General features: G+C 41.9%; 1 protein-coding gene across 1 annotated transcript in view; it reads right to left on the reverse strand.

Moving 5' to 3' along the window:
* Positions 1 to 24,164, reverse strand: part of MYO3B (myosin IIIB) — a 347,455-nt gene that overhangs the window by 18,659 nt on the left and 304,632 nt on the right. Inside the window, exons 35-37 of the mRNA XM_039493716.1 lie at positions 18,695 to 18,801; positions 18,274 to 18,320; positions 16,627 to 16,790 (exon numbers count right to left, since the gene is read on the reverse strand). Of these exons, the coding sequence (XP_039349650.1) occupies positions 16,658 to 16,790; positions 18,274 to 18,320; positions 18,695 to 18,801 (287 nt within the window). The 3' untranslated portion in view covers positions 16,627 to 16,657. The remainder of the gene's footprint in view (positions 1 to 16,626; positions 16,791 to 18,273; positions 18,321 to 18,694; positions 18,802 to 24,164) is intronic.

Here is a 24,164-nt window from a genome sequence, read left to right on the forward strand (position 1 = left end):
CTTGTGCACCAGCGGAGAGCGGTCCACAGTCAATGGAAACAACCTCATCACCTACATCGCTTCCAGAGGGACCAAGCCCAAGTCCACAGTCTAAGGAGGAACTAGTGTCTCCAGCTTCAAGAAAACAGTTCCAGACTGAGCAGGAAGCCGATGACAGCCTTAAAAAAGCTTGGGCGGCGGCACGGAGCAACCCACCGCCTCTCAGCTCTTCTAATCGATCCCAGTTTGTTGTAAAACAAGGACTTTTATATAACAAGATTCTTTCTGGTGGACACCAGAAAGGCCAAAATCCTCAAAAAGAGTTGGTAGTTCCAACTAAGTACCAGGACAAGCTCTTATGCTTGGGCCATGACATCCCAGTGGTCATTCTGGGGTGAACATAACCAAGGACAGGTTGGGGAAGTCCTTCCACTGGGAGGGGATGGGCAAGGACGTTGCCAAGTATGTCCGGTCAAATGCATAAAAAGTGTTCTTCAATGTCAAATACCTTGTTGTTTACATACTTAGTAGTATATGTAATAGTGAATGTGTTTTGTTAATCTGTTTATTTTAAAGTTCTATAAGGAAATCACCGCCAGTGTGGTTCCCCCACTGTCTGCGATTTGGGGGGCGTGTCATAAATAAACAGATCAGGGTTAAGGTCTCTTTTCCCTGGAAAGGGTTAACAAGCTCAGTAACCTGAGAAACACCTGACCAGAGAACCAATCAAGGAACAGGATAATTTCAAATCTCTGTGGAGGGAAGCCTTTGTCTGTGTTCTTTGTTTGCTCAGAGCTCTCTTTGGATCTAAGAGAGGTCAGTCATGTCTCCAAGTTCTCCTGGAGTAGTTTCTACTATTTAATAGTGAGTATTAATTAGAAAGGCGGATTAGTCTTTTGAGTTGCTTTCTATATTTGCAATTGTGCGTTTGCTAAAGGAAATTCTTTATTCCTGTTTGCTGCTATTGCTTTTACTGAGAAAGAGGGAGTGTGTCAGACACTTAAAAACTGACTGGTGGCAGCTTTTACTAGATCTAAACTAGAATTTTAGTTTAGAGGGAAACCAAGGCAGGTCCCCACATTGGAACCCAACAGCTCCAAGTGGGGGTGAGACCTACGACAAAGGCAGTGGGGCTTTCCTGTAAGGGGCTGCTCCCTTAGCCTTACCTCTCCCGGGCTACCCACAAAGCAGTGGGTTTGATGAGCCACAGGTAGTAGCCATCTACTCTCATTACGGTAGCAGGAATAGCTTGACCTGACTGTACAATGCAAATACAACAATAATTTATACTTACAATTTTTATAGAAGTAGAAATCTAAGTATTTCATAACAACACTTCTCTTTTCACCTTTGGGACTGAATCTGATCTCACATCAGTTCCACTCTGATGTCACTTCACTGATTGTACTACTTACTGTTGATTTATAAAATGGAGAGATCAGAATTAGGCAGTTGGAATCTGAGCTCCAGTAAACAATTTCCCCTATGGAATCTCAGTAGGGGCTTGTCTATACAGCCCTGCAGTTCTGACTACAGGGATGTGAATGGCAGTGCACACCGAAGTGCTGTAATTGCCCCTTTGTGGATGCCGTGGGCACAAACCAAAAGATTCCTCCTTTGCACTAAAGTAAGTTTCTTCAAACAGGGTTACACTAATGTGCACTAGGCGCCTTTTAGTTCAAGCCTGCAGCATCCACGGAGAGGAGTTGCAGCACAGCACTTTGGTGCACACTGCTAGTCACAACCCTGTAGCCCAAACTGTGGGGCAGCAGAGCCATGCCCTAAGTTTAAGCATTCAATGTTTTAATGTTTAGGATGACAGAATTTTTGCTTTTGCTTAAATAGTAGCTTCCAAACACCCTACGAACATGAATGGAGTAAGCCTCACAACACCATTGTAAGATAGGTAAGTTATTAGTGTCATCATCATCACCACCACATTTTACAAATGGTGAAACTCAGCCTCCGGAAGATGCAGAGGAAGTTAGTGGAAGAACTGGTGACACAACCCAGATTTCCCAACTTCCAGCCATCTTCTTTAGCCACAAGACTGCCTTCTCTCTCCCTATTTCTGATAGCACCGCCCTTTCCCCCATATTATGTGTCTCCTGACTTGGACCAAAGAAGAAATTGTTGTGAGGACTCTCTATTTCCAACACCAGTCATCATTTCTGACAATAGTTATGTTTGGCTGACTATACTCACTTGAATGAAATCCGTAGCCTCTTCTCAATATCTGTTGGCAAGTGAGTATGGGGCTGAACTCTGGGACCTTCTACCCTCACAGGCTCCCAGAGCATGGGCTCCAGCTCGAGCATCTACACAACAATTTTTCAGCCCCAGAGCACAAGCCTCATGAGGCCAAGTCAGCTGACCTAGGCCAGCTGTGGGTTTTTTATCCCTGTGCAGACATACTTTGAGGGGCCTGGCTCAACACTATACTCAACACATTTCTTAAAGTGGGTGAAAATGTAAAGTGGATGTAATTTATGCCTGCTCTGGGGTCCTTTTATAGTGCTAGAGTGGTGTAAATGGGGCAATGAGAAGCAGGCTGAAAATGCACAAACTAGAGGTGTCATTATTTAAAATTAATCCCCAAATGCTTATTGCGCTTTTTTTTGTCACCACTGGGAGGAATTTTCATCCCAATATAACAGGAAGGCAGAAATTTTCCTCGTCATGGGCCTGCTCCTGCTCCCATTGAAGTCACCGGGAATATTGCCATTGAGGCCCCCATGCTGGGATTTATCTTTCATTCAACCCTTTGCCTGAAGATAAGATTTTCTTATTTTATTACACATACTGTCTAACAATCTTTCAACTAGCTAGTTCACAACAAGACCTGTATTCTGCGCACTTTGAAGGCCATCTAGGCAGCTGGTATTAGATATTAGCTCACCATGGCTGCTCACCAGAAGCCAAGGTTTCCTCTAGTTTTCTTTCACCAATAATCTCTCTCTCTCCCCCCTTCCCTTTATAACTAGAGCTGTTTGGAAAAATTCCACTGAAATGTCAACATTTTGAAATTTGTTTTTATTCTGAATCAGAACAAAAATCTGACATTTCAAAATTTTGGAAATTTTTTGAGGCAGAACCATTGAAACATTTCATTTAGATAAAATAAATTTTTTTAGTTTCAATAATGCAAAAATATCATATAAAATATCAAATACATTATGATTATGTTATATATCATATAATATTAAAATTAATATTTAGACAATATACATCAAAACTAAATGAATTGAAATGACAGTGAAAACAAAGTGTTTCAACATTACTGAAATGAAAAAGTTGAAATGATTCATTTTCATTTTTCCCCATTGAAAATGTTGTCAAAATTGAAATTTCCAGCAAAGTGTTTTGATTTTGACAAAACTGAATTTTCCAATGGAAAACTTCTGTCGAAAATGTTTCCACCACCTTTCTTGATAGCTTTTTCCTGTATCCTTTTCCCCATTTCCTTCTGACACTGGAGGACAAATGCATGTAATCTATTTGGCTACTGGAGAATTTGGATTGGATTTCATAAACACTCAGAGCTAACTCCTTCAAACTCATTTTTATATTTTCACCTGTAACTGTAAAAACCCATTCAAACAACCAGGGCCGATTAACTCTCCTGTGGACCCGGGGCTATTAGATTTTGTGGGGCCTCTGTATACAAATCTTTTTCCTAATTTAAAACAAAATGATTACAATTAAAGCATTGAGGCTACTAATGCTATACTAAACTTGCCTTTTAATTAGGGCTGTCAATTAATCATAGTTAACTCATGTGATTAACTAAAAACATTAATCACAATTAATCAGTTTTAATCGCACTATTAAACAATAGAATATCTATTGAAATTTATTAAACATTTTGGATGTTTATCTACATTTTCATATATATTGTATTCTGTGTTGTAATTGAAATCAAAGTGTATATTATTTTTTATTACAAAAATTTGCACTGTAAAAATGATAAATAAAATAAATAGTATTTTTCAGTCCACCTCATACAAGTACTGTAGTGCAATCTCTTTGTCATGAAAGTGCAACTTACAAATGTAGATTTGTTTTTTTACATAACTGCACTCAAAAACAAAACAATGTAAAACTTCAGAGCCTACAAGTCCACTCAGTCCTACTTCTTGTTCAGGCAATCGCTAAGACAAACAAGTTTGTTTACATTTACAGGAGATAATGCTGTCCTCTTCTTATTTACAATGTCACCAGAAAGTGAGAACAGGCATTTGCATTGCACTTTTGTAGCCGGCATTGCAAGATATTTACGTGCCAGATATGCTAAACATTTGTATGCCCCTTCATGCTTTGGCCACCATTCCAGAGGACATGCTTCCATGCTGATGATGCTCCTTAAAAAAAATGTGTTAATTACATTTATGACTTTACTCCTTGGGGGAGAATTGTACGTCTCCTGCTTTGTTTTACCTGCATTCTGCCATATATTTCATGTTATAGCAGTCTCGGATGACGACCCAGCACATGTTGTTTGTTTTAAGAACACTTTCACTGCAGATTTGACAAAATGCAAAGACGGTACCAATGTGAGATTTCTAAAGATAGCTACAGCACTCGACCCAAGGTTTAAGAATCTGAAGTGCCTTCCAAAATCTGAAAGGGACGAGGTGTGGAGCATGTTTTTAGAAGTCTTAAAAGAGCAACACTCTGATGTGGAAACTACAGAACCTTAACCACCAAAAAAGAAAATTAACCTTCTGCTGGTGGCATCTGACTCAGATAATGAAAATGAACATGTGTTGGTCTGCACTGCTTTGGATTGTTATTGAGCAGAACCCGTAATCACCATGGACGCATGTTTCCTGGAATGGTAACTGAAGCATGAAGGGACATATGAATATTTAGCACAGGGGTTCTCAAACTGGGGGTCGGGACCCCTCAGAGGGTCGCAAGGTTATTACATAGGGGGTCATGAGCTGTCAGCTTCCACCCCAAGTCCCGCTTTGCCTCCAGCATTTATAATGGTGTTAAATATATTAAGAAGTGTTTTTAATTTATAAGTGTGTGGGGGGGGGGCACACTTAGAGGCTTGCTTTGTGAAAGGGGTCACCAGTCCAAAAGCTTAAGAACCACTGCTTTAGTGCATCTGGCATGTAACATCTTGTGCCATGAGAGTGCCTGTTCTCACTTTCAGGTGACATTGTAAATAAGAAGCAGGCAGCATTATCTCCTGCAAATATAAACAAACTTTTGTCTGAATGATTGGCTGAACAAGAAGTAGGACTGAGTGGACTTGCAGGCTCTAAAATTTTACCATGTATTATGTTTGAATGCAGTTTTTTTGTACATAATTCTATATTTGTAAGTTTCACTTTCATGATAAAGAGATTGCACTACAGTACTTGTATTTGGTGAATTGAAAAATACTATTTTTGTTTTTTTACAGTGCAAATACTTGTAATAAAAATAAATATAAAGTGAGCAGTGTACACTTTGTTTTCTGTGTTGTAATTTAAATCAATATATTTGAAAATGTAGAAAACATCAAAAAATGTTAAATAATAATAGAATACCATTTATTTAAACAGTGTGATTAATCGTGCAATTAATTTTTTTAATCAATTGACAGCCCTACTTTTAATTAACAAAGTCATTCTGTGGTTACATTTCAGTATTAAAACACACATAATATAGTTAAGTTAATTCAAAATAGCCTACTTCTTACCTTAGAACAGCTGTTATATTAGTTTCTTTCTGGGAGGGAGTTTGGGTGCAGGAGGGGATTCTGATCTGGGGCAGGGGGTTTGGGTGCAGGAGGGGGTATGAGGTGTAGGGTCTGGCCGGGAGGCGCTTACCACAGGTGGCTCCCAGCCAGTGGTGCAGCAGGGCTCAGGCAGGCTACTTGCATGCGTGCCGTGGCCCTACGCCACTCCCAGAAGTGGACGGTTGCTGGCACATCTCTGCGTGCCCCTGGGGGGAAGGAGGACAGTGTGTCTCAGTGTGCTGCCCGCACCCACAAACGCCGCCCTCGCAGATCCCATTGGCCAGTTTCCAGTTGGAGCTGTGGGGACAGTCCTGGGGGTGGGGGCAGTGCGGAGCCGCCTCTCCTCTGCCAGGGGCTGCAGAGATGCGCCAGCAGCTGGCCGCTTCTGGGAGTGGCGTGGGGCCACAGCATGCAGGCAGCCTGCCTGAGAACTGCTGTGCTGGGGCACCCCTTAGACTGGGGCCCTGGGCTGCAGCCCCTAAAGCCAGCCTCTGCGTTAATCTGGCCCTGAAAACAAACAATCAGACTTATCAGACCTATAATAGAATAAAATAATGGTTATTATATAAAGATATCCATTCATTTCCTTCCAGGCAACTCAGACCCCTCTGATATTTTCATTTTAAAAATATGGTGATACCTGTGTTAAAGGACACCTGTCTTAAATGACTGATGTACATCCTCTCCAAGCATTTTACAATACTGAAATATCTTATTAAGTGACCTCCCAGCCCCTAATGTGAGCAGAGAATGAACAAATATTGCCCATTGTGCAAGGCACTATATAAAGATACAGTAAGAGACAGCTCCTGCTCCAAAGAGCTTACAATTAAAATTGAGAAGACAAGACAAGAGATGGGAGAAAGTAATTATCCTCATTTTACAGATGGGGAACTGAGGCACAGAGAGACTAAATGACTCACTCAAAGTCCCAGACAAAATCTGTGACAGAACTGGAAATTGAACACAGCTCTCCTGCGTCCCAGGCCAGTACCTTAACCACAAGTCCAACCATGGCCAAAAAGCCAGAGCTGTGATCAGCAATGGCACTCAAGCTGGAGCTTCTCTGGTATAAAGTGTAGAGGCATGCAGAATTATGTTCCCGTTCTGATGTTTGTATTCTTGTATTCTCTGGAGGTATAGAATATTTCATTACATTAACAGAACACAGCCTTTTCACTTGACTCTGGAACTCAGCGGTCATTCATTTCTCCCCTTGGTCCATCTAAGCTCAGATCTATTAACACTCTTGGTCACACTGCGTGGCCCATTTTTTCTCCCATGTACTTGGTGAGAGGACAATTTGAGGGGGACTTTTTTGAGGGGGATATTTACTGTTAGGAACGTCAGGGATGAGGGTCAGTTATTTATCAATAAATGTGGGATTGAGAAATCCATCTGGTCTGCTGGTTAATGATATGAGATTGCTGGGTTAACTGTTGGGAGGACCCCAGGAGAAAAGGCTGTGTTCTGTTATACCTGTTCTGTTATACCTCCAGAGAATACAAGAATACAAACATCAGAACGGGAACATAATTCTGCATGCATTTTGTTTGATCGCTGGGGTGGAGTAGCTTGGGCCAGTTCTTGACCCTTCTGCTCAGCAGTTGCAAAGCCCCATTAGAGCTCTGCACTCATGGAACAGTAACTGAATCCTGAGGGGGAAGATTCAATTACCTCCTCATAGCCACTACAGAGCCGAGTCCTGCATACACAGGCCACCTTTTCACCTTGAAGCAGAATCAGACTGTACCTTCCCATGTCCATATAAGGCAGTGGGGCCACCAGGGAGTTGATTCCTTTGCCAAGGTTCTTATGAGGGAGCAGGTTCAGCCAGGACAACAGTGGGAGGGCTGAGAAACCTCTTCTCTCCCAGCAATGAAACAAGTTGAGAGCTCGCAAACAGCTGATGGGGTCTGGCCTCATGATGGAGAGGATGCCACAGAGCTTCCTCCCTGCAAGGCTCCCCACTCCTGGCCTGCAGGATTTGGCCCTGCATGGTGTTTCTTTGAAAAAGCAGCTTTTGTTCAGGACTGCAGCAATGTGAGACAGTGTTTCTTCAGTAGCAATGCAACACCCTGCCCCTTTCCTTCACTGTGAACAGAACAAGCCTAAGCAATTGAAATCGGACAGTCAGTGACAACAAAGTCTCAAGTTTTTAGCTGACTTCAGTGTAGATACACTGATTCACAGCAGCTGAGGACAGGGCCCTTAACAGCAAAACTGTGAAACAAAAGTGTACGAGTGCACTAAATTAAGGATGAGAAGGGAGTTACCCTGCTGAGGTCTCTAGGCACTAGACCTATATGTAGATGTAGGGAGCAATATACATCTGGGGGAGGATGCAGAGATGTAGGCAGCTATATTTATGTCTATTGGGCACTGCATTATTATTATGAAACATTAATATTATGGTAGTGCCTAGATGCCTCAGCCACGTCATTGGGACCCCATTCCCCTGTTCTCCTAGTCAGTGCACAAACAGGAAGTAAATGGGAGTCCCTACTCCAAAAGGTTTATAATCTAGAAAACAATACGCAGGTGGATATGACAAAGAAGCAGGTGGAGAAAGGAGGACAGGGTACAAAAGTAATGGGAAGAACAGACTTGCTGTGGACACAATTCTTATCCAATCACATATCCAAAATGGCACGCTATTAGAGTATTCAGTAATGAGTGCTTAATGTTGTAAAGCTAATCATTTGGGGCCAGCTTCTGCTAGCTTCATCCATAGTTAATACTACTTTATTCTGCAAGCAATCTCACTGGGAAAAAAATGGTTACTCACCTTCTCTTAACTGTTGTTGTTTGAGTGATTGCTCATATCCATTCCAATTAGGTGTGTGCGCATGCACAGTCGCCAGAAAGTTTTTCCCCCACCAGCACCTATCGGGTTGGCTGTGGAGCCCCCGGAGCGGTGCTGCCATAGTACTGTATATATGACCCTGCCGACCTGGTGCCTCCTCAGTTCCTTCTTGCCAGCTACTCTGACAGAGGGGAAGGTGGGTGGGTTTGGAATGGATATGAGCAACACATCTCGAAGAACAACAGTTACAAGAAAGTGAGTAACCATTTTTTCTTCTTCGAGTGATTGCTCATATCGATTCCAATTAGGTGACTCCCAAGCCTTACCTAAGCGATGGGGTCAGAGTTATGGAATCGCTGATTGGAGCACCGCTCTGCAGAAAGTTGCATCATCTCTGGCATGCTGAAGTAATGAGAGGTGAACATATGCACCAAAGACCAAGTTGCTGCCCTGCAGATTTCTTGGATTGGAACCTGGTCCAGGAACGCCGCTGATGAGGCCTGTGCCCTTGTGGAGTGTGCTCTAAGTGCAGGCACTGGTGTCTTGGCCAGCTTGTAGCACATGCAGATGCAGGACATGATCCAGGAAGATATTCTTTGAGATGAGACCAGGAGTCCTTTTATCCAGTCTGCCACCACTACGAACAACTGGTTCGACTTCCTGAACAGCTTAGTGCGCTCAATGTAGAAGGCTAGCGCCTGCCAAACATCCAGAAAGTATAGCTTCTGCTCATGGCTACTGGCATGAGGCTCTGGATAAAAAACAGGCAGGAATGTGTTTTGGCTGGTATGGAAATGTGACACAACCGTCGGAAGAAAGGCCAGGTGGGGTCTGAGCTGCACTTTGTCCTTGTGGAAAACTGTATAAGGTGGGTTCGAGGTAAGGGCCTTTAACTCCGACACCCTTCTTGCTGATGTGATGGCAATTAGGAAGGCTACCTTCCACGATAGGTAGAGAAGGAAGCAAGTCACCAGCAGCTTAAATGGGGACCCCACTAATTTAGAGAGGACCAAATTAAGGTCCCACCCAGGAACAGGCTGTCTAATCTGGGGATGTAGATGGTCCAGACCCTTGAGGAACTGTCCAACCAGGGGGCTGGCGAAGACAGAGCATCCAGAGACTCCGGGGTGGAAAGCCAAGATAGCCGCTAGGTGTACCTTTACGGATGACACTGTCAGGCCTTGCTGTTTCAGGTGCAGAAGATACTCCAGAATAAGAGGTAACAGCACCTGAAGTGGGGGCATATGACACTGATCACACCAGCAAATGAACCTCTTCCACTTCACCAGGTATGTGGTCCTCGTGGAGGGCTTTCTGCTGCCGAGTAAGACCTCCCTTACCTGCTCCGAGCACAGGAGCTCCATAATGTTCAGCCATGAAGCTTCTAGGCCATGAGGTGGAGGGACCGGAGGTCTTGGTGATGAAGGTGACCCTGGTCCTGAGTGATCAAGTCGGGGAGGAGCGGCAACGTGACCGGGGCATCGACTGACAGATCCAGAAGCGTGGTATTCCAGTGTTGTCAAGGCCACACTGGTGCCACCAGAATGATCTCTGCCCTGTCTCTGTGGACCTTGAGTATGACCTTGACCTCTGGAAGTTGGAGTGAATGACATCTGGCCGGATGGACCACTCATGGCTGTGGAAGGTCCTGCTGAGGTGGTCCGCAAGTACGTTCTGGACTCCTGGCAGATGTGATGCTTCCAGGTGAATGGAGTGGGCTATATAGAATTCCCAGAGCCTGAGAGCCTCCTGACAGAGGGACGAGGACTAGGTTCCACCCTGCTTGTTGATTTAAAACATTGCAGTGGTGTTGTATGTCAGGATTGCCACATGCTGGCCTTGCAGATGAGACTCAAAGGCCTGGCATGTGAGTTGCACCACTGTGAGCCCTTTGATATTGATATGGAGAGAGAGCTCGTCCTGTGACCAGAGGCCCTGTGTTCGGAGATCTCCCAGATGTGCACCCCAACCTAGAGCTGATGCATCCGTAACTAGAGATAAGGACAGATGAGGGCTGCTGAAGGGGACTCCGCAGACTATTCGAGCATCGAGCCACCACTGGAGTGACTCTAGCACCTGCTGTAGCACTATGACCCCTAGTCCCAGGCTGTCGTGCCACGGGTGATATGTCAAAGTGAGACACATCTGCAGGGGCCTGAGTCTCAGCCTGGCACGTATGTGCAGGCCTCCATGTGACCAAGGAGACTGAGGCAATTCCTTGCTGTAGTGGTTGGGTACTCTCTCATTCATTGAATGATGCTTGCCATGGCTTGGAATCGGGACGCCGGCAGATGTGCTCTTGCCTGGACCAAGTCCAACACTGCTCCGATAAACTCTGTTCTCCGGGTTGGTGACAAGGTTGACTTGTTCACATTGCAGAGGATCCACAGTCTCTTGAATGTGGATGTGGCCAGACAGACCCACGACTCCACCTGCTCTTTGGTGTGCCCCCTGAGCAGTCAATCATTGAGGTAAGGCTGCCACCACTGACTTGCACTTGGTGAACAGTCGTGGGGCTGTCGACAGGCCAAAGGGAAGGACCATGAACTGATAATGTTTTTGGTTGATCGTGAACCTTAAAAGCATCTGTGTGAAAGTATGCACCTTTCATGTAGAGGGTGGCAAACCAGTCTCCCAGATCCAGAGAAGGGATATTTGTATTGAGGGAAACCATGCAGAACTTCAACTTTACCATGAACTTGTTGAGTCCTCCCAGGTCTAGAATCGATCTGAGACCCCCCTTGGCTTTGGGGATTAGGAAGTAGCGGGAATAGAATCCCTTGCTCCTGAGCTCCTGAGGAACCTCCTCCACTGCTCCTATGGGGAGGAGCGCCTGCACCTCCTGGATAAGGAGTTGCTCATGAGAAGGGTCCCTAAAGAGGGATGGGGAAGGGGTGTGGGAGGGATGGTAGGAGCAGAACTGGAGAGAATATCCCACTTCCACCGTACAAAGAACCCAGTGGTCCGATGTTATTTGGGACCAAGCACGGTAGAAGTGGGATAGACAGTTCAAAAACAAGGGGAAGGATCTGGCGTTGAGATAGGTGCTCTGTCCTCGGGTGCACCTTCAAAATGTCTGTTTTGAGCCCGATGAAGGCTTAGTCAGGCCCTGTCCAGAGAGGGGATGGGAAGGCTTATGCCTGCCATTCCTACCCCTGCCCCTGTAAATATCTTGCCTCAGCCGAGGAGGATACAGGTGCTGTTGCAGCGGTTGGGGTTTAAAGGGCTTTTGTTGGGTTGCCGGGATATGCATACCCAAGGATTTCATTGTCGTTCTGGAGTCTTGGAGGCTATGCAGTCTGGAGTCAGTCTGTTTGGCAGATAGGCCCACCCCGTCAAAGGATAGGTCTTGCATAGTTTGCTGAACCTCAGACGGGAGCCCCGAGGCTTGCAGCCATGAACTACGCCGCATAGGTATCCCTGAGGACAAGGTGCACGCTACCAAGTCTGCAGCACTAAGAACTAAACAACTACAAAATACAAACAGTCCGAAAGAGAAGCTAGGGAAATGTGGAGAGCTTGCAAAGCAAGATGCCACAGTTCCAACGACCATCACTGGGTCGGCAGGGTCATATATAGAACACTATGGAGATGCCACTCCAGGGGGCTCCGCAGCCGACCCGATGGGTGCTGCTAGGGGAAAAACTTTCCGACGACTTTGCATGTGGTGTGCACACGCCTAATTGGAATCGATATGAGCAATCACTCAAAGAAGAATATGGCATACCATCCTTTAAAAAGAATGCCAGAAGATCTAAGATTAGTAAATGCTTATGCTTAATAACAGAAAAAACTGTTAAGTGTCTTTCTTGTATTTTACAATATAATGCCTTCACATAGCTTTTGCTGACCAGGGCCCCAATTCAGCAAAGCACCTAAACATGGGTTTAAGAGCTTTGTTTAATAGGACTGGGATTACAGACAGGCTTAAAATTAAACATGGGTTTATGTGCTTAGTTGAGCTAGGGCAATATTCGGTATAATTATAGAATTATAAACATATTGAGTTTATGATTTTTGTTCCCTGTTACTTATGTGCAAAGCTTGGCTACCACCAAATAATATATAATTGATAACCTATAATTAAACTGCCTGTGACAATAATGTGGATTACAGCCATATGTCCTGATTTTCTGCATTTAAAAATACATAAAACTACGTTTGAAACTGCTTTTTTATGAATGTCTTTGAGACACAAACAATTGCACTGTGAAGAAACCATATATTTTTGAGGGTCCTGTGACCTAAGTCAGTATGGGAGCCCACACTTTCACGTGACTTTCTTCAGGACAGTTTTATTTCCCATTCTGACTTCTCATAAAGTCTAGCACTTTGAGCCTTAGCAAATTATCTCAAGAAAAAGTTTTCTCTTGAGATAGTACAAAGGAAGCTCATTCATGACAAATTTTAGTGAGATGGAAATAGGCTGATGGGCATCCAAGAGATTCCTGGAGAGAGAGAAACAAACATCCATCCATCGTATTAATTACCAGCCATATTTGTACTGCACTTATGGATGTCACTAACTCATTTGCAGCTGCCCACATGTTCTCATTCAGAACTATCTGTACTTTAAAGATTCTAACATGCACCCTCACTCATTCAGAGTTCTCCATAATCCAAGGTCATGGCCCATTGCTTGAAGCTCTTTGGCCTTTGATCCTGCCAGCCATTCTGTCAGGTTTTTGATGGAGATTGAAGATAAGGACATGAATGGGAAATATTCCTTTTCAACCCTCTGAATTTTCACTCTCAGCCTCATATGCCAGACTGCAGGAGCAGTACTGCGACCACTAGGAGAGACTTGAGGCTTTTGCTAGACTCCCTGGCTGCCTCCCTTTTCCTGCCACAAAGCTTTAGGAAAGATTGAAGAAACTGGACATGTTTAATCTTGAAAAAAGAAGATTGAGGGACCCAATAAAAGTCTTCAAATATGTTAAGGGCTATTATAAAAAGGACGATGATTAATTGTTCTCCATGTTCACTGAAGATTGGACATTGTTATGGCAGCAAAAGCTCTATGTAGATGCAGTTATAAAGTCCTTTTGCTGGTGTAGCTTCTTTTATTCAGGAAACTGGCATAAACTGCATCCCCACTAGGACGGTGCCAGTACAGCTATAGCCATTGGTGAAAGTAACTTAAGGGACTTACCGGTACGCAGGGCGGCCAGGGTCCTGAGAAAGGGGGGGCAGCTCAACCGGAAGGGGGAGAGGCTTGGGCAGAAGGGGCGGGACTGGGGCCAGACTCTCCCAGCCAGCCTTTCAGCATGGCCTGGAGGTGATTTAAAGGGCCTGGGGCTCCTAGCCACTGTTATCGCTACCCTGGGGCTCCAGCGGCAATTTAAAGGGCTGGAACGCTGGGCCCTTTAAATTGCCACTGGAGCCCTGGGACTCCTGGCTGCTGTCGCTATCCCAGGGCTCTGGCAGTGATTTAAAGGGCCCTGGGCTCCCGGCTGCCGCTACTCCAGGGGTCTGGCGGTGATTTAAAGGGCCTTGGGCTCTGGCTGCTGGTGCGATAGCAGTAGTGGTAGCTGGGAGCCCCGGGCCCTTTAAATCACCACAGGAGCCCTATGGTAGTGGCGGCCGGGAGCCCCGGGACTCTGGTGGTGATTTAAAGGGCCAGGGGCTCTGGCTGCTGCCGGAAACCTGAGGCCCTTGTAAATTGCCAGGCACTGGGGAAGCTGCCCCTTTTGGACTCCTCATCAGCGGCTCTGCCAGTATGGTCGGCTATGTACCGGCTCCTACCGGTACGCTGTACCATACCGTACTGGCTTACTTTCACCTCTGACTATAGCTGGCAAATTCTTTTTCTAGTGCAGACAAAGCCTGAGACTCTCTCAGCCCTTAATTGAAGGAGTTATGGCTCTGTGGCCCCAATTCAGCACAGCACTTGGACACAGAGTAATCAGCACAGTTTTACAAAGGAAAATCATGTCTCACAAATGTTTAGAATTCTCTAAATCTGTCAATGTAGTAGTGGATAAAGGAGACCTGGTTCATATTATTTATTTAGACTTCCAAAAGGCCCTCAGCAAGGTCCTGCATAGAAGAGTACGGTTGCAGGGTGAGAGACAAAATATTGTCATGGATCAAAAGCTGTCTAGAAGACAGAAAGCAAAGAGTAAAATTAAATGGTTAATTTTCATCCTGGTATCAGGTTAACAGTGAGCTGTCTTGTGGTTATACACTAGGTCCTGTGTTGTTTAATTTACAAAGCTATTTAGGTTAGTTAGGACCATAGATGATTGTGAGAAACTTCAGAGACACATAAACAAATTAGGTGACTGGGCAACACAGTGGCAAATGGAATTCAATGTCAGTAAATGCAAAGTAATGCACACTGGAGAGGAAAATTTAAACTACTCAGACATCTTAAAGGGTTCTAAATTAAAGGTATCTGCTCAAGAAAGGGATCTGGGTGTTGATAGCTCAATGAAGACCTCCCATCAATGTGCAGCTGTGATCAAAAAGCAAACAAGATTTTAGGATGGATAAGAAATGGGATGGCAAATCCTACAGAGACTATTATAACACCTTTATGTAAATCAGTGGTGTGGCCTCATCTGGATAACAAGAATGCTCAAGGGCACTGAAAAGTCTCCAATATAGAGAAATTGAAAGGTTTGGGATTGTTAACCTTCGAACAGCGATGAATAACAGGATACATGATAAAAGAACACAAAATAATGACTGGTCTAGAGAAGGGAGATTGGGACTTTCTGTTCCTTCATCTCATAACACAAGAACAAGGGGACATTCAGTTAAATTAAAAGGTGTGAAATTCAAAACTGATGTAGGAAATACTTTTTCATATAATGGGTAATTATACTATGGAATACAACAGGAAATTATTGAGGCCAAGAGCTTAAGATTCAAAAAGGCGTTTGAATATTGATATCAAGAATATCCAGAGTTATCATAATTAATGATATTATAATTCTGTAAAAGGGATATTAAACCTCATGCTTCAGGGTTTAAGGTAATACCTAAATATTTGAGATTAGGATGAGATGGAACGTGGGGGGGCAGATCACACACCAGCTGCCTACTGCAAAGTTCGTACATCCTGCTCTGAATCTTCTGGTGCTGACCGTTGGAGACAGGGTACTGCTAGCCAGGATGGACCTTGGGTCTGAGCAATTATGGCAGTCCCTATGTTTCTATACATGTTAGCATATGCTAAATTTAGACGTGCTTAAACCTCTTTGACTTAAATGGACAATGAATTTCACCCTAAATGAATTAAGTTTCACAACACCCCTGAGAGGAAAGGAAATATTATCCACATTCTGCATATGAGGAAACTGCAGCACAGAGAGATTAGATAATGTATCTAAGATTATGTAGATCTCAGAAGGGAACCCAGCTCTCCTGATACCCAGTCTTGTGTTTTAGTCAAAAGTACACTATAAAATGATACACTAAATTATTTTGTATCAATTCCTTTTAAAAACTATGTTGACTCATAGGTGCTGGAACTATGGGTACCAGGGGTGCTGCTACACCCCCTAGCTTGAAGTGGTTTCCATTATATTCAGGGTTTACAGTTTGGTTCTATGCTCTCAGCACCCCCACTATTTTTGGTAACTCTTCCAGGGAAAGTATGAACATTACTAAACTTGTGTTAAACGGTCTCTCATTAAATACTATCATATCAGATAAATTCTGAGATACATTCAGTATTTTAAATGGTTTTACACAATGCTTTTTATTGTGTTAATTCGTTGTAGTTTTAAAAACCATATGAGTTCTGAAAGGCCTATATGATATATAATATTTTTTACTATGACCCCAGATTATGCTGAACGTCAATGGAAAGTCCCAGTCCCAGTCCTGCAATGCCATGCTGCTGGGTTTAAAATTATATCCTGTTTTAGAAGGGATGCCTATTTAGGGCCTGATCCTGCAAACACTTACACCTCTAAGTAACTTTATTGACTTCAGCACGACTCCTTGTATGAGTAAAGTTAAATAGGACTACTCAGGTGGGTAGTGTTTACAGAATCAGGGTCTAATTTTGCAAGAGGCTTCAATTAGCTGCAACTATGTCTGTCTGTCTCTCAAACACACATGCAGACCAGCATTGCTAAACATGTGCAATTACTCTTACCAGCATTAGACCAAAGCGTAAATAGTGAAGTTCAGCTCTGAGCAAAAGACACTTCTCTTGAGGATAGAGGAGATGGGGAGTTGAGTGAGTCATCTTCAATGAGAGATTCAACAGCTGACAATGATTTGTAATATTCATCCTCCCCATCAAGCACTTTGATTTGGCTTTGAAATGAAACACAAAGCAAACAATTTTTATTAAGTATATAAAATAAAAAGTACAAAGTAGTTCTGCAAAACCTTAAGAAATATACCTCTCTATGGATGGTGAAATGAAAACACTGAAACAGTGTTAATACAAGAAGGGGAAAAGATGGGATGATTTTGTTAACGAGATGCAGCCTTTTTACTTCTCTCAATCTTGCTGCCACTTTTTCAGTGCTTTAAATCTCTCTGTGGGAACTGAATGGCTCTGAGGATTGGTAACAGGTCACACAGCCTTTCATCTCTAGGTCTGCAGTACAGTCAGACCAATTATTTGTAGCAAGTATTTTATTTCACAAATGTAGCATTTTTGTCTGATTGAAAATTTTCCACACACAGACTTTGATATTTACAAATATGTTCATTACTCAGAATGGTTTGAACTCCATAGGCAAACATTTGTTTGTGAACTATGAGCCTGATCCAAAGCCCACTAAAGGCAATTCCATTATCTTCAGTGGGTTTTGGATCAGGCCCTATTTGCTCCAAGTGTGTCTGTAGCTTCTCATGATGTATGATTGGACCCCAAAATCACACAGTGTTATTTCTGCCCCCTGACTGGGGGACAGATTTTTATAAACTGGAGGAGGTAACTCAAAGAGATACCAAGACAGCTGTGCAAACAATTCTGGTTTGAACCTTCTCACAAACCCCATTTGCATTAGTATCCACAAGACCTTCACTTTCCGTGAACATTGTTGTGAACAAAAGAAAGTCGCTTATATAACTATGTGCAGAAAATGAATAAAAAAGGGTCAAAATAAATCAAAGAAAATGTGTGGGTGTCACTGAATGAATCTTCATTAATATGTCTTTGCTGTGCACTAGTTGCTGCACACGTCAGTAATACAAGAAATTTGTTACTGATGGGTGGTGGCTTTTGTGAAATGCACTAGTGATCTCTGCCCACCTCCTGGTGAAAAGTGTCCACATTACAAATGATACTAATTAGCACCATTGGTGGCAGTCTTAGTCGAGAGCTAGTGGGCAAGGAACAATCTCCCCTCTCTGCCTTCTCTGAGAACTGGTCCCTTCTGAGGCAGGACTGAAGCATATTGCTAAGGTGGTGAGAGGAAGCCTGCATGGCTTTTGTCCATGTTATGCTTGTTCTAGGCTAGTGGGTTTCAACTTCAAAGACTCTAAGTCCAGCAACTTCTACTATGACTAAATTTGTTTATTTAAAAAGAGGAAGCTAAAATGTGTTTGACTTGTACTGTGAGAGAGTTGGGGAGAATATTTTGTAAGAGCCAGTTTTAGTGTTTGCAGACAGTAATAGATACATGTTATATATTTGCTTCTGTAGAAAATGTCCAATGTCAATGCACAGAGATATGGTAATTGTTTATTTTTAGAAACCTCTCTAGAAAGTTTTTCCATTTTCTGTAATATCACAAAGGACTTCTTCTGTTTACAGTTGCTTAGAACTAAGAAGATAGATATTTACCCAAGTTTTCTTGGCTTCCTCTTGCTCCCTTGATATTCTAGAGTTCCCTGTGGAGAGGGCCAAGAACACACAGTCAAAGCAAAGCAGCAAGTCGTTAATTTTTAATTCAAAGTGATTTTGTGTTGAATGCAAGCAGATGCTGATAATATCAGAAGTCACAGCATAATTTTTTTGATCAAAGGGCTCAAGTGAGCCTGATGAAGCATGCATCTTGCTCGTCTTTGATAAACCACATCAATTATTCACCGTGAAGGCAGACATCCTGACATGAAAGCAACAGATAAAGAGCATAAGCACATGTTCAAGACGAGAGCAAAAGAACGTGGGGGTGGGGCTGGAGGGGCTGGAACAGGTATTAATAACCGAATTATTAACTGGAAACAAAGCCAGTAAAACAGCTTTATTGCTACTTTGAACTCACATTTAACTGGTTATAGTACATGTTGTCCTCAGGGCTATTCAGCATTTTGGGCTGCTGACATCGTCGACGAGGTGTTCTCAGCTTCTGTTCGAGACAGTTTTCTGAACCTACAGTAAGATAATGCAATTTAGTTTTAAGCCATGCCAGGTGCTGCGAACATCTTAGCATATTTTACACTATAAGCAGTCCTTTCTTCTTTCCTGTTCACTTCTAGATTTATTAGCAAATCTGTCCTAGTCTAAGAAGGTATACAGAAAGTTTGGGATCTTTGTTTTCTGTTTTGGAACTTGGTTTAAACAAGAGTTTTTAGATGAAACTTTCTCTTATAACATCATTTTATTCCTGTATATAACACATAACATAGTTCCTTATTCCTTTGACCCTCTGTATTGACATATTCTGTTATCTAAGCAGGATAAGCATTGTGACTAGCTAGGGACTAGCAATGGCATCAACATCAAAACCGTTCATCTGTTTTTATAGACACAACAGTAATAAATCCCTTTGACTGATGAGAATTAGTTTATTATCTTTGTTTTACTATATAAAAACGTACTTTCTTGATATAACATTCTATTTAAACAGAGAAATCGGTGCTATTTGAAATAATGCCTCCTTGAGTTAATTTGTGATACACTATGGAGCAAGAGTTGGTTAAAGCCATCTGGAACACACACAGTTTAAAAATTAGAAAAACATTTTAGAAGGGTGGATTTTGTAGAAAATATGGTTTGAGCTAGTGCAAGCTCCCAGCCTTTGTATTTTTACTTTTTTCAAAAAAAGAATATTGTTCTGTGGAATCTATAAGAGGTGGTTCAGAGAAAAAAACCTGATGGAAAGAACCTAACCCAGCACAACTAATTGATGATATAAGCACTATTTTAAGGACAATTCATAAATATGGTAATAGAAAAAAAATCTGGGAATTAATTTCTTTTCCAAAAAGATCATTCACACAGCCTATTTTGACCTTTCTAGTATCTCATTTTAACATGATTTTTTAAAAACAATAAATACCTAATAATATTTCTAGTTCAAAGAAACAGGTAAATATTTAACTTTCAATACAAACATTGAAGGAAAAATATTAGTCACATTACAGTTGGATCCTGCCTTAAGAGTGTAATTTGCCCCTCTCCAGAGGCCCAGCCCAAGGTCCTCATCCCACTTAAGCCCCTTTGAAAACGTCAAAACTGAAGTTGATGGGGGGCCCTGGGCAGATATGGGGCTCATTTGTAGGATCTGGCCCTTGATGATAACATAATTCTATAAAGCAGTTTTGTGATGTTCTCAGGTCCACAGACTGCTGGGTTTCTCTAAAGTTTTTCAGGTGTTATCCCCATGTTGGGACACATCCTGCCATTGTTTCAGATGTGAAGAACCCATGGAAATCAGTGGGAGTTTTACATAAAAACCAGTGTCAGAATATGGCTCTGTCAGCAAATCTCCAACACTGCATTCTATGCCAAGGAGACTTTATGTGAGGTCTTTTCAATACAATTATCTAGTCCTTAAAGAAAGGATACATTTCAATGCAATTATATTCTTTAAAGAAAATAATCCTATTAGCATAAAAAGCCCCACAAAATCTCACAAACTCAAAGATTTGACAAACTGTTTTTTCTACCCAATTGCAGTAGCTTTTATAACTTGCCTGGTACTATGCAGTGGTCACCTATTATTTATTTGTTCTTCATGGAACTTCAAGCTCGATGCAAATCCATCCCTCAGCTACCAATGCCCATGAATTATTGTAGAAAAAGCCCATTATCCACATTTGCTTGTGGATGCCTCCCTTTACATTTGTTTTACTAGTTTTACTCTCAACTATATACACAGTGCACAGGTGTGATTCCCACTATGTGACTCAGGGCAAAGTCAGGTTCAAAATCTTGAAGTTTTTTGTTTGAAGAAATTAACTCTTTACAACAACAAAATACCCTCAAGTAATAAATTCATATTATTTGCTAACTATAATCCCAAAAGTTTAAGATCTTGATGCTTTCCAATGTTCTACTCATTTTGCAAAGAGTTGTTTGTGGATCAAGAAATTCTGGTGGCACTGCCTACACCTTTGCTGTTTGCCAGTATTGTCTCTAACTAGAGAAGGTACAAAACTCTTCCAGGGTATATTGCTTGAAAGTCAATGGGAGTTGGATGCCTAACTCCTATTCGTGTCTTTGGAAATGTCCCCTATGATATTTAAATATAATAAAGAGATTATCAATTAAGTCTTGGTCCCATTAAAATCAATGGACATTTTGCCATTGACTTCAATGAGGCCAGGATTTCACTCTATATCACTGAGCAATTCCAAAATTATTAATTTTGGGTTTGGAAGGGACCTTAGGATTCAAAACTCTGATGACGTCAGGATCTGTAATTGTCCTCACGGTGATGTTTCAGTCTTAGGGCCAAATTATGATCTCCCTTACATAAATACAAATCAGGAGTCATTGCACTGAAATCAGTTCTTGTTACACTGGTGTAAAGCTAGTGTGAGTGAAGAATTGGACACACTTTCACACACCGATCAGATGCTTGCCAAAAGCATACAATTATTACAAAGCTGGTTATCAGTGCCCTGCTGTGATGTGAATTACTGAATTACGTGACAAAGGGAATACATTGTATTCTTCTTTCAAAATATATTTTAATACCTTCCTTTTATTTCCCAGCAACATCTACATTAAAATTTTATGTTGCTATGGTTTATTTTGTCCATCTAGATTCTGATTTAATAAAGTTGGCTCTTGCTATTTACCCCTACACATAATGATTTCTGCATATTACACGGGTGGCCTGCAGATTGCGTCCTCCAAAGGAAATACATTTTCAGTGGACCCATTTGTCTTAGCATTTAGTAGCATAAAATAGGAAATAGTAAGAAAATCTGGTAACGTTTATCATACACTACTGTATCTGGAGAAAAGTGTATTAACATATGCTCTACATTCAGCAGTTAAATTGGCATTTCAAATAGAGTTTTAAAATGTTTAGCTTTGATGACAAAGTTAAGGCCACTGACAGGAAAAATTACTTGTCATTGTAACAACAACTCTCTATTTATTGTTTATATAGCACCCAAAGTGTGCTACGTGCCTCTGATATGCCTGCAAGAGTCTGTGGGCTACAAATCTGAGCAGAAGATTCAGGGTGGGTGGGCAGACACTTATGTCCCCTTACATCCCTGATTTTGTACCAAAATCAAAGTTGCTCATTTAAAATGGGTTAAAACTGGCTGACAGATCTGAAAAAAAAGTCATTATACATTGGAAAACATTAGCCAATAGGGCTGTTTCTAATAGGGTCCTGAAGGGATCTTTTCTTGGCCCAATGCTATTCAATATTAATGATTTGGTAGAAAGTATAAAATCATTGCTGGTAAAGTTTGCAAATGACATAAAAATGACTGGCATAGTAAGTAATGATAAGGACAACTTAATTTTACAGAGAAATCTACATCATGTGGTAAGCTGGGTTCACATATGTGTTTTAATAGAGCTAAATGCAAGATCCATACATCTGGGAACAAAGACTGAAGGTCACACTTTCAGGAATGGGCACTGATTTTGGAAAGCCAGGATTCTGAAAGGTACTAATGCATCATGGTGCATACCAGCTGAGCATGAGCTCCCAGTCCGACATACAGCTAAGACTACCAATTTGATTCTTGGTTGTATAAGCAGGGAATAGTGAGTAAAAGTAGGGAGTTGGTATTGCTATTCCATACAGCATTAATGAGACATTATCAATGGAACACATTTTAAAAGAGAAAGGAGTTAAGGACATAGAGGTAAACGGTTATTGGGATGAAATACAACATGACTTTACAAAAAGTAGATCATGCCAGACCAATCTGATCTTCTTTGAGAAGATAACTGATTTGTTAGACAAAGGAAATGCAGCAGATCTAAGCTACCTGGATTTTAGTGAGGCATTTAATAAAGTTCCACATAGGAAAGTATTTCTTTAATTGGAGAAGATGGAGATTAATATGAGAATTGAAAGATGGATAAAGAACTGGTTGAAGGGGAGAGTACAATGGGTCACACTGAAAGATGAACTGTCAGGAATCAGTCTTGGGATCAATCTTATTTAACATTTTTATTAATGACCCTGGCACAAAAAGTGGGAGTGTGCTAATAAAATCTGCAGATGACACAAAGTTGGAACATATTGCAAATACAGAGGAGGACCAGAATATCAAACAAGAAGATCTGGATGACCTTGAAAACTGGAGTCATAGAAATGGGATGAAATTTAATAGTGCAAAGTGGAAGATTATGCATTTAGAGGCTAATAACAAGCATTTTTGCTATAAGCCGGGGACATATTAGTTGGAAGTGACAGAGGAGGAGAAAGACCTAGGCTGTATTGTTTGATCACAGGATGACTATGAGCTGTCAATGTAATGAGGCTTTGAAAAAGGCTAACACAGTCCTAGGATGCATCAGGCAAGGTATTTCCCGTAGACACAGGAAAGTGTTAGTGCCATTATATGACACTCTGATGAGACCTCATCTGGAGCATAGTGGTAAATTTTGGTCTTCCATGTTTAAGAAAGATGAATTCAAACTGGAACAGGTGCAGAGAATGTCTACTAGGATGATCAGAGGCATAAAAAACCTATCTTATAAGAGGAGGCTCAAAGAGCTTGGCTCATTTAGTCTAACCAAAAGAAGACTGTGGGGAGATCTGATTGCTCTATAAATACACCAGAAGGAAAAATACCAGGGAGGGAAAGGCCAATGTGGACACAAGAACAAATACATATAAACTGGCCATCAACAAGTTTAGGCTTAAAATTAGATGAAGGTGTATAACCATTAGAGGAAGTTGGGTGAAGTTCTGGAACAGCCTTCCAAGGGGAAAAATGGGGGCAAAAAACTTAACTGGCTGCAAGACTGAGCTTGATAAGTTTATGGAGGGAATAATCTGATGAGACTGCCTACAATGTAGCCCATCTGTGACTGCTAGCAACACATATCTCCAATGACCGATGATGTGACACTAGATGGGGAGGGCTCCAAGTTACTATTGAGAATTCTTTCCCAGGTGTCTGGCTGGTGTATCTTGTCCACATGCTCAGGATGTAACTGATCGCCTTTAAATGAAAGTCTTTAAACCTAAACTAGATGTTCTAAAAGATATGCTCTAGCTCAACCAGAAATTAAGGGCTTGATACAGGAAACACTGGGTGAAATTCTCTGGCCTATGTTATGCAGAAAGTCAGACTAGCTGATCACTGATTTTAAGAGGCCAATAGGGACCATTATAAATATTTTAGTGTGTCACTTACCCTGGGTCCCAATCTGCTGGGGATTGTTTTGTGCTGTTGATCTCAAAGAAACATTTTCACTCATGAATTTCCCTTTTCATTGCTGTGTCTTTGTTTTATTATGGAACAGGAACATTTTCGAGTTAAACATAGCCTCCAAGATACTAATCATTTCGATGACAAGCCTTG

The sequence above is a fragment of the Mauremys reevesii genome, linkage group 11 (assembly GCF_016161935.1).
Source record: "Mauremys reevesii isolate NIE-2019 linkage group 11, ASM1616193v1, whole genome shotgun sequence".
Taxonomy (NCBI): domain Eukaryota; kingdom Metazoa; phylum Chordata; order Testudines; family Geoemydidae; genus Mauremys; species Mauremys reevesii.